We start from the raw sequence: 12,500 nt of genomic DNA, 5'->3' as shown, positions 1-12,500 counted from the left end.
TGCCAATTACCACGATAATTATCGACAATTTAGTATCGATATCACAAATGTTGCGATAATAACGTTGATGATACCGGTGTTTATTTGTATGGGGAAAACCAAATTGTTATAACGAGTTACGTTGGCAAAGCACAGGAAGATGGGATTGTAATTTCCATACCAGACCGGTCGAGTGTCAGTATTTTTTTTTTTTTTTTTTTTGTTGTTTTTTTTTTTTCAATGGAAACAAAAAGAGTTATTTTTCAGATATGAAAAATATCGTTGAAAAGATTTTAGGATCGATGATGTTGTAATAAGCCATTCAGATGATTGGTCGAATGGCATTATACAGTAAAGAAAGATGGACGGTAGCAGCGGGCATCGATAGACGACAAAATGATGGCAATGCCCGAGAAGAGACGAGATGAGGTCGAACAGCACCATTGTGAAGTTTGATAAATCCACATGACACATTCATAACAATAGGTGGTCATCATCATCATCATCACCACCATCATCATCATCATCATCGATATGGAAGAAAAGTTGATGATCATATCCAATATCCGGTGTCATGTTTTGTTGAGAAACATAATAAGACCGCCCCAGCCACAACGTCAATGGTATTTGTCATTCATTGTTTGTGTGAGAATGGTGCATATCCAATGGCAATGGTGTCGAGGAAAACACGTCATAGGGAGGTAGGATTGTATTTTTTAAGGGGGGGAGGGTGGGGGGTGGAGAGGATGAGAGTGAGTTGATATCGAAGGTTTTGTAAAGATGTGGTGAGAGTCGAGGGAGTTGGGGTGGAAGGAGAGAAAGAGAGAGAAAAAAAAACATTAAAAAAACAAAACAAATGTTGACAGTTTCAACGGTTGAATACCGAAGAGAACATGAAATATAATTGCAATGGATAATTTTAATCAAAATTAGTCAAAATCGTGAATAAAATTAATAACAGTGTCCTATGCCAAAACAATTTCAAAATTGGATACAAAAAAAAACAAAACAAAAAACTAAAAAACCAAACAAAAATAGCAATGCAATGTTTATAACATAAAAGCGAGGGGCTCTCATCTAACTGGTTATTATCGTGAAATAAATTTAAGACAGAAAGAACGAGAGAGAGAGAGAGAGAGAGAGAGAGAGAGAGAGAGAGAGAGAGAGAGAGAGAGAGAGAGAGAGAGAGCGAGAGAGCGAGAGAGCAAAAATAAAATATAATTTTATTTTTAAAAAGTATTTTTTTTAAAATGGATATTTCTAAAAAAATATAAAATAAATTAAATTGTAACTAAATAACGTTGTTAAACTGCTACAGAATACAGAAATCAAACAATCAATAACACAAAATTCAAACTTGCAAATTCATTAAAATCACCCTAGCAATCATAATAAAAAAATCAAACGAACTATTCAAATCTATTTATAAAATTCTACTTCTAATAAACCCTAATGATCAAATATATATGTGAATACTGGACTCGACATATTATAGGATACATTTCAGGAAATTCTAATACGAAAGACAAAACCAACCGCCACATTTCACGTATCCCCGAATTCAAGAATTCTTAAAGTATCTACATCCGCTTTACCCATCATGTTAAATCATTTAATACTTCATCTCCAATTTAGACTTTGGTAGACCTTGGTAGAACTTTAAGTTTAAAAAATATTCAATAAATCATTCTTCTCGCACTTATTAATCATCAAATCATAACTCTTAAACACGATGTATAAAGAATGTAAAGTTGATTATTAACCATGTACATTCTAAATTAATTCGTATAGATGATATTTAATGTCCAATTTAAAAAAAAAAACACCCAACAAAAAAACCCCAAACAATTCGAGAATAACCCCCCCAAAAAAAGCAATTGCAAAAACAACAACAATAACAAAATAATTAAATAAAACACATTTTAAAAAAACCCAACAGAAAACAACAATGATCCCCCCCCCCCCCCCCCAAAAAAAAAAAAAACAAAAAAAAACCCCAAAACAAATAAAAACAACAAACAAAAAAATAACAACAAAACCCCAAAACAAACAAAAAAAACCCCCAAAAATACAACCCCCCCCCCCCCCCCCACACACACACACACAAAACAAACAAACCAAAAAATAAATAAATAAATGAAATAAAACCCAAACCAATGACAGTGAACGAGAGAAAAATGATTGGATGGGTAATAACAGGTACCCAAGGTTCTGGCGAGTGTCTGACCACTGTCCACCTGGACGACTCGATTAGCCGCTTGGTCCAGCTTGTTACCTACCAACACAATCGGTGTGGTGTGGGCCGCATGGATGCGGATCTGCACGCACCTTGGGGGAAATTGAAGCTCAAGGTAAAACGTCTAACAGATACAGGGCTGCTTACTTGAAATTTTTAAAATTCGTAGTTTCCAAGGGAAAAGAAGAGAAATTCACTTTAAATAAATAGCGTTAGAAATAAACAATTTGCTCTCAGCATGGTCCAAAATAACGCTCCAATATCCTGAATATAGGTTCTAAGAAGCTAGACTTTCCTTCTCGACATGATTTTATTGAGTCAAAGAGACTTATGAAGCTCTGTAGCTGGAGCCAAAAATTGATATTTCCACGAATATTTCGTAGTACTAGGCAGGCATGCAGATATGTACTGACCACTTCGACAAACCATTTATTTAAAAAAAAAAAAAAGAAAAAGAAAAATAGCATGAAAACTTTTACTTCAAATATTGATCAATCAAAATGACCCACAACGTTATTAAAACAACCATGAAGTCTTTAAAACAGGATTTATTCTTATTTATTAGCTTAAAAAACGGAGTCCTAAACGCCATAAAACAATATTGGCAACACTCAAATGCTCAATAACGGGGGTAGGGTGCGAGTGGGGTGTTTCCAGTGCATTAAAATATAATTTCCATCAATATTTTTAACTGTGGGCAAACCGCTCAAACCAAAGAAAAATAGAACGTTTTTTTTGCTTTGTTTTGACAATCTTTTCTTTCTTTCTTTTTTTTTTTGTTTTCAATCCAAAAGATCGATTTAATTAATTTTGGTTTCATTCATTGATTCTTTTCAGTTTGTATTTGTCAAGCACCGTGATCGATGCATGTTTATTATTCAACACCAAGACAGGTTAGAGCAGTTGTTATGCTGAATAATAATAATAATAAAAAAAAAAATAAATAAATAAATAAAAAAAAAAAAAAATTATAATAATAATAATAATAATAATAATAATAATAATAATAATAATAATAATAATAATAATAATAATAATAATAATAATAATAATAATAATAATAATAATAATAAGCTGAAGAAGAAGAAAAAAAAGAAGATGATGATGATGATGTTAATAATAACAATAAACAACAACAACAATAATAATAATAATGATGATGATGATGATGATGATGATGATGATGATGATAAATAATAATAATAATAATTGTAATTCTAATTGAGCTTTATATAGCGCAATATCCATGCGCACAAAGCCCATTAATAATAATAATAATAATAATAATAATAATAATAATAATAATAATAATAATAATAATAATAATAATAATAATAACGATCATCATAATCATAATTCTCTGCTCGCCCACTTCCCGTCGCAATTGAGTATAAATGATAATAACCATAACACATGTTACTCCCTGAGCTGCCAACCCCGGAATCAGAAAAAGTGTAAGATTGATCGTCAATGAAAGAAAAAGTTGGAGAAAAATTGTATTGATTGACGATACTGTGCAGCCACATTTGATATTGGGTAATTTTGCACAGGGCTTTATATATTTTAACCGGTTTTTATGCAGGCAATGCATATTTCACAAATTCTATTTGATACAATAGTGCGGGCAAATACGCAAAACAAACATAAAATATATAAATGAAAAAAAAAAAAAACCCAAAAAAAACCAAAACCTGAAGACAAACAAAAACCAAAAAAATAAAACCACAACAAAAAACAACTCCCCCCCCCCCCTCCAAAAAAAAAGAAGTAAAAATACCCCCCCCCCCCCCACAACAAACACGCCTAAAAATAATTTTTAAACAAAACAAAAAGAAAACACCCTCGTGCTTACAAGTAAAATATTAAGCTATACTTGTAAAACTCAGTGTACGGAGTGGGCAAATAAAAAGAAAACTTTCAACAGTCAAATACATATTATTTTATTCCGAAGTTTAAAGTGTATTTTTTGTTTGTTTGTTTGTTTTTAAAGTGCAATTTGGTTTTGTTTTATTTTATTTTTTAATCTTACAGAAATACCCTACACTTTTTTTTTTTGCAAGCAGCTGGCAGCCCTGATATTTTTCCTAACTTCCTTGGTACGATACTAATAACACAGTTGATAACAATGTTATACTACGACGGTCATTATCCTATTTAAACTCAATGGTAAACTATGCCCGCCCACGATGTTATTGATTCCATTACTTGGGATTGCGGTACAGATTTGATTTTTCTTTATCGTAATCCATCAATCATTAGGAAGTTGAGCTCTATCCACAAGTACTGCGTATAATATCGATTGTACACATACGGCTATTTCGCTTAAATCCAATAAAGAAACACCCAAACTTATTGTGATGAAACTTAGACACTTTTGCAAAGCTGTGTGGTCGGCGGTTGCAACACCGTTCCGTCATAACACCCACATGGTTTAATTTGAGATAGCAAAAGCTTGATTCCGATAGGAAAGGATGTTTGTTCGTCGCAAATTACACACCATCTTATTAAAATTAGACACGATTCTGGAGTTAGCGGAGAGAAGCTGAAATCATGACAGTGACAGAGGACAGAAGCAAACGTAGGCCGTTGTTGGCATGTCAGGCAGCTTCTGTAGCAGGACGAGGAGGCCCTGACGCAGAAAGGGACAAGCGACGACGACACCGTGAATTGCCTGCATGCTCAAACTTCCTGCAGAGGCCCTAAAAAGGTTACGTATCAGCTTCTACACTGCTCTGTCACGAAACTAGAGGATGGCACTGAAAGTAATGCAATTTCCAAGACAAGCTTTTGTTAACAAGCTGATGAAACATTCGCTGAAAGTGTCGCTATCAGATATTCCTGCTGACATCATGAGTTATTGACGAATTAAAATTTTCAAGACCTTTTGATAAATTTAACGATTGAGCAGTAGGAGATGGCATAATATAACACACTTGGCAAAAGTATGTTAAAGACGTTGGCCAACACACAACCATACTATTTGGAGTGGAAACAAATTCCAATACTCAATTGACGACTATAAATATTAGAACTAGCAAATACTTACCCATACCGGAAGATATATTTGATATGTCATTATATATTGACTAGTAATGCCGTAGTATTGTGGGTATACGTGTGTATCTGAGGGGGGAGGGGAGAGTGTATATGTGCGTTGAGCATGTCGTGTGTATGTGCGCGCGCGTTTTGCCATGTCATATAATTATCATTAATTGTAAACGTCCAATGTCGATCAATGTGACTATCACATCATTCTTTCTCTCTGTATCAATATTATAACTATCCATAATATATCTCACACCAAGTATCAGACAATCCCTTGTATCACTAACTCCCAGTATGGATAGCGTTCATATTTCGTCTCTTGACATTTTTCGCCTGTCAATAATGTTATCATCATTGTCATCATCCCGATACACGACTCCCTCATGACTGACTGAAACCCAACCGACTTCCTCGAGACTATTTTTATTAGGATTACCATTATTATCACCAGACCACGAGGACCACAAGCAAACAAACTGATTCAATAATATCAGACGGATGTAAATCTTTCATAAATGCCGTGGGATTGTGATGGTATCCCCAGAGTAAAGTTGGAGTAGAGAAACTAATTCTTGTGGTGATAAGAGAAAGGGGGAACCTGAGCTACTAGAGATAAGGTGCCAGAGTGCGATCTGGCGCTCGAATTTACAAGGAAGATTATACTATAATTTATGCTATTGTTGCCTTAAAGGAAGGCGAAGTGGCCGAGTGGTTAAGACATGTCTTGCTTCGAAGCCAGTTTCAGGCATTTCGTTTTTATTCTTTGCGCAAGCTCATTAACCCCCAACTTACTGACTTCGGACAACGATGATTATTCCTGTTGATATCATCAGTCCTTTAATGTTTGATGGATTATCTATATTCCTTCAAGTGCCTAGGCGACCGCATCTATCAATGCCGCGTGGAAGGGTATAATATTCTATTATTATTATCATCATCATCATTATCATTATTATCATTATTATTATTATTATTATTATTATTATTATTATTATTATTATTATTATTATTATTATTATTATTATTATTATTATTATTATTATTAATATTATTGTCATTATCATCATCATTAATACCATCAATTATTTAAAGATTAAATAATCTATTTATATATATTCAATTATGGGGCACCATGGCTCTGCGATACGGTCTTTGCTTCGTGCCCGAAAGGTAAAGAATTCGAATACCCGCTGCCTTGAGCAAGTCATCTCGCTCAAGCTCAGTTTGCGGTGCTGTACTGCTGCTGACGCCTGGGTTATTCCAGTCTTCCCTTGGAATAGATCCTAAAGACAATTTTCCGCTATGGGATGAATAAAGCGAATTTTATTTATTTAATTGCCTTAAAGTCAAAATCATTCTCAATGGTTGTTTTTTGTTGTTGTTTTTTTTTTTTTTTTTTTTTTTTTAAATTAATTTTCGTGAAAAAAATGCATTCACCGGAGTTGAATGGGGGACTAGAAAATATATTACCGAAGGATAAAATGTTTACGTAATGAAGGATTGACCTTCTCTAGTTCTGATGTCTAGCCAGCTATAAAACACGTATTAACTCCATTGTCTCGTGCTAATTTGGTGCCAATAGCCGACCCGGTCGATAGATTGCATGGCGAGTAATGGGTGCTGTACAAGAACCGTTTATTTGGTTCATTTCAAAAACAGGACCGCTGATCCTAAAGTGGTTTCAACTTAGCTGAAACAAGTCCTCCGAAATAATCAATGATTGTTGTTGTCAGATCGATAGCGGCTAATTGCATTCGGGTTCTTATATCAAGAATTGATCATTTTTTTACGCCGAGTAGGACGAAGAATAAATCGCTATTGATTCCCGATAGAAAAAAAATATTACGATAATATGGTCTGAGATTTAATACATTGTCATATTTGTCCAACAAGAAACTTCCATTAATTAAAAAAAAAACCCAACAAATTACAAAAACAAAATAATAAATAAAATAAACGACGCTGATTAAAATCAAAAGAATACTCCACCCCATCCCGTATTCGGATAACTCAAAATATCACAAGATTAATTTTATTATGGGGAATAACCCCCCCCCCCCCCCCCCCCCTTCTCCCTTTTTTTGTTCACACCAAGAACTGGACAGACGAACAGTAACAAAAAAAAAAAAAAAAAAAAAAAAACGATCAAAAACAAGAAAGCCAAAAAAAAAAAAACAAACAAACAAAAAACAAAAAAACACACGCAAAAAACCCTTTAAAATAAAAATAAAAATGCTTTTTTCATTTCGGCCAGAAAAAAAAATTAACATGTATTGATAGTTTAAAGTCACCCCCGATTAATCTAAGTCTAAAACCTCAGATCTCTTTGATGTAACAATAAATGGAGCTTTTGACAAATGTTCAGGCCATAATGGAAAAAAAAAGCGTTTTGTCGGTGTGAAGCAGCAGATGTCGGATAGAGTGGCAGCATTCGGTAACTGGATCAAATATAGAACTACTACGAAAAGACACATTGAATTCAGAAGCGTAGAAACGCCCATTAGAGGTAGATACTATTAGTCGATACAGGTACTATTTGTCAATAGTGAGTCATCTTGATGCTCACACAGGTGACGCGGGTACGAATTCTGTCACAACTGACACCGTCCTTTTTATTCTCATTCACCCCTCAAATTCATACAATTTCCTTTGCTAGAATCGTAACCTGATACAGTGCCAGTATCGGTGCTCGTCTTTTTCCACTCATTTTCTATTATCTATTTGAAAAAAACCAAAACGACAACAACAAACAAAAACAGTGGCGAAATCAAGGCACAGGAACCCACCAATCTTGGACGGCCTGAAATGATTCCTCGTTGGTTATGTCGTACATCAAAAGGAAGCCCATGGCACCGCGGTAGTAAGCTGTGGTGATCGTCCTATACCTCTCTTGACCGGCGGTGTCCTGGAAATGAAGAGGAGAGAATAAGAAGGGAAATGATCAATATTGCTGCATGTCATTCTTTTTTTTTTTAAAAAAAAATCTAAGTCATGATAAACACTCGGAGAATTCGACTGCAACAATAAAAGTGCAAACTTAGTACCATAGAACATATGTGAGGAAGCGGCTTTTAACGTGAAATTTTGTATAGTAATCGAAGAAGTAATAAATCTTATGCTGATTAGATTTCAACATAATTTAATATTATTCAATTTAATAATATCTCATGCACTTGAGACCATATTGCTTCTAATCAAGAAAAAGTTGAAGTTTAGACGGGATTGATCAAAACTAAGAATACAAAATTACTACAATAAACAAAAACAAAATAACAAGCCAATATGCAAGCTGGCAAACAAAAACAAACAGGTTCCGAAAACATTGATGAACGTATCAAGGCAAAGAAAACTGTCGAGCCAATCCTTTGTAGCTGTCACATCCACCCAGACCCTAGATATTTTTCAGGGTTGAGGAGATACAACGCTAATTACAATAGGATCACGAGCTTCTTTCAAATCCACGTCCGTGGCTCCAAACGGGTTGGACATAAACCGGAATTACTTCATCACAACCGCTTATTGAAGAAGGCTTGAATGTTCTGAAGGCTGGGTGGACTCAACGAGGAGAGGAATGGTGTGTGAAAGCCACCATCACCACCACTCATGCTCCAACAACCCATAAATCAATAACCGGCATCTTAGAGATTGAGGAGAGAATTGTGCTTTGAAAACATGTTTGAAAGTCTCGGCAAGAGAAAAGCAGCATTATTTGATTTTATTACCATTCTAAATCAATTAATTTAGAAAGAAGGGCACGCACAAAATTGTCTTCCTTGAACTTAATATAATTTATTCATGATTTTATCAAAATGAGAAATTAGGGAGCGATTTAAGAAAAAGATATGAACAAGCGTGTATGAAATGGTTCCAAACAAAGTAAGAAAGAAAAATAAAATACAAGTTAAAAAAACACATCCCCAAAAAATCAGTCTTCTTCTTCGTGTTCTTAAAATCAGAATTCAGAAAGACTGCTTTATTTATTGTATATTTCTTTAATGCTTAATTTATATGGTATCGTTTCATACACATTTCTTCATATCTTTTATTATAATGGAATAGTAATCATGTTTTCTATAATGTCAACTTGGGTACACATCTAGACACAACCCAACAAGTAATGTTTTCAATCTTTGGCTCATTTCCAATTTAACTAGGGAGAAAGACAAGGGGGAAAACCAAAACAAAGACTGCAGTCCATCACACCTTATCATGTGCCTGGAAAAATCCAGATCTGTCACCTATACATACTACTTATACGGACTTTTGGATGCCGAACGAGGCTGTGACAGAACTTAATATCAGATTATAACTTTAACCATACTTTTTTCCCCTTAATTTATTAAGTTATTTTTCTATTCTTGTAAAGCCATTATCTAAAATTCTGGGTTATTAGTCTTAATCTAACCCATAGAACCGGGTGAAAACTGAGGCATATGTATAATTCTATGAGTTATAAATAATTGTTTACTTAAGGAACTTTACAAGTATTACCTTTTGTCCCGACCACAAAGTAGGATTTTTGAACCAAATAATGGAGAAAATTTGAAATTACATTATGGAAAGATACTGATTACAAAAGTTAAGCCAAAAAACAAAAAACAAAAAAAAAAAAAATAAAACAATAAAACCAAAAAAATAAAAAAAATAAAAAAAATAAAACCGCGTGCTTCAAATATCGCAAGGTCCAAGGTTTGAGAGTTTTTTGCCAAGATGAGGGTGTTATTAAATCGATCGATATAATTTGAAGACGAGTTTTTCTGACCATTTTTTTAAATACGTGTTTTACCAGAGTACACCAGTTAACTAGTAAAAACAGAAGATGTAAGGGGTGACGACACACAGGACATATTTAGCAGATAATAAAGATGTCAAAGCGGTTTGAAACGACTTATTGATTACGAAGAAACTAAAAAGAAAAATAACTATTAATTTCTCAACAAAAAAAATAAAACAAAAAAACCCACGTCATCTTATAGTTCAGTGCATTTTGTTGCTATAGTTTCTCATTTCATATTGAATGTGTATTTTAACAGATGATCGAATAATGAAATCATCCCAACCAATATCTGGAAACCAATGTGGTGTAATTATGGTAGCATGGTTGGCAGGTCACAAGGATGTTTGAGACTCGATTTGAGATGATTTCGCCACTTTTATTTTCCTTGACTGGCATCGTCTCTCTCCCCCGCCCCAAACCACACACACACACACACACACACACACACACACACACACACACACACACACACACACATTTGCTTCGTACGGGGTGATTTGACATGTAGGTATGTATATATATATAGTCCATGACACAAGTCTCGATTGGGGATTGGACTGAGCAAGAGCAACTTACTTTAAAGAAAAATAATGGATTGATTTTTGAGGGGGGAGGGGGGAGAAAGAGAAAGAGATTTTCTCAGCCAAAGAGAAAATCAATTCTAATCAAAGTCTATCAATAAGATTAAAAGCGGTGAATGTTACACATAAGTTGTGTTGGTTGCAGTTGTGTGTTATTGCTCGGCTCATAGTGGTGAGCGTTTTACTTGATCCCTTACAATCAATACAAAATTTGATATCCAAATATATTATGTAGTTGACACGAGTAAAACTGGAAAAGTGTTGTTTATTTTTCATAATATAAAGAAGGATGACAGATCAGAGACAAAATTCATGAATATGTATTCACTGGTGAGAAAATAAATATCAAACAAGACAGAGAAATAAATAACTGTAAAGTATGAGTTTGGGGGAAAAAATGGCCTAACCACGTGTTAGTTTATTTTATTCATTTACAATCCACACTCCTTGTAAGTTGGCGGGCACTATCATGAGGTAACTGAAATTTTTGTTTTAAATAACATATGTCAGTAGGAGTTTATAAAACACAAAACAAAAACAACCCCCCCCCCCAAATAATAATAATAAAAAAAAACAAAACAAACAAAACAAACAAACCACAAAAACAAAACAAAACAAAACAAAACAACCCAACATATTACTACTGAGGCCAACATCACAATAATTGAAGAATACGAAGATTCATACCGTCTGAATCAACAGAACAAAAGCACAACAGAGAACGTCTCATTATCCGGGTGTTGGTTGATTAGAAGCCGGTAACAGAAACCGGTAACAAGTCCATTAACACTAACATCAAATCACACTCTTTATTAGTTAGGCGTGTCCACCATTGACTGGTCCCTTGTCATCACTCAGACGGCTCAACGCTGTGAAACATATTTTTTTTCCTCCATTCTGGATGGAAAATGTTTCCTTGATTCAATTATCGATCGATTAAAATGATCCTCAACTTGTCACAAATTCTCAAAACTGAGACGCCTTTTAAAATTCCCTTTATACATCCCATAGGGGAAATTTGTCTCTATAGTCTATTCCAAGGGAAGACTGGAATAACCCAGGCGTCAGCCGCAGTGAAAATTGAGCTAGGGCGAGGTGACTTGCTCAAGGACATAGCGCAGCGGCAGGTGATCGAACTCGATACCTTTCGGGTACGAAGAAAAGAGCACTACTGAGCCACGAGGCCCCCTAGGGTTTGAGGATTTTTATTTTCTTCTTCTTTATTATTATTATTTTTTAAATGTATATGTTTGGCAAGTAGAATTATTTAAATCGATCGATATCTGAAGTAAAGAGGGTTCTGGTCAAAAGGTAAAAAAAAATAAAATAAATAAATTCAAAACGTTTTGATAGAGCACGAGAAAGTATGCATGACCATCGCTTGCCATCTCAATATCCGTTGGGCTAATCTCATACAAATGGTTGGATAGTGTCTTTGTTGTTTTTGTTGCTGTTGTTCTTGGTGCTGCTGTTGCTGTTTGTTGTTGTTGAAAGCCTTCTGCATGCCACAGCAAACGGGCATAAATTCCAGTTTTCAAGATAATAAGATTAGTAAATAAAACGAAAAATGGTCCTTATAAGCCACAAGGCTCATAAAGCCTGAATTTATCCCGATTTCTAAGGCGTTTACTGGACTGTAGTAATGCTTATTAAATTCTCTCGATCGCATAATACTTTCTGCCAAATCTAACAGATCTACCTACCCAATCAGTGCTAGGTGGTCAAGGGGGGAATCATAAAAAAATAAAAATAAATAAAAATAAAAAATCAACTGCACTTGAGATCAATATTGGTCCTTTTGCTTTTGAAGCAGGGGCTCGACCACTGAGAGCTATCGGGATACAATACAAAAGATTGGTCATTATCGAAATAAACCATACCC

General features: G+C 34.5%; 1 protein-coding gene across 3 annotated transcripts in view; it reads right to left on the bottom strand.

Moving 5' to 3' along the window:
• The window catches only part of LOC144962964 (ras-related protein Rab-3-like), an 83,617-nt gene that overhangs the window by 16,169 nt on the left and 54,948 nt on the right, over positions 1–12,500 (bottom strand). For all 3 annotated transcript variants that reach the window (XM_078896445.1, XM_078896447.1, XM_078896446.1), the window contains one exon: positions 8,047–8,165. In XM_078896445.1, the coding sequence (XP_078752571.1) occupies positions 8,047–8,165 (119 nt within the window). The remainder of the gene's footprint in view (positions 1–8,046; positions 8,166–12,500) is intronic.

The sequence above is a fragment of the Berghia stephanieae genome, chromosome 1 (assembly GCF_034508935.2).
Source record: "Berghia stephanieae isolate SIO BIC M18660-M18661 chromosome 1, UCSD_Bste_1.3, whole genome shotgun sequence".
NCBI lineage: Eukaryota > Metazoa > Mollusca > Gastropoda > Nudibranchia > Aeolidiidae > Berghia > Berghia stephanieae.
Note: the sequence above shows the minus strand (reverse complement) of the source record. Positions and strands in the feature narration are given on the sequence as shown.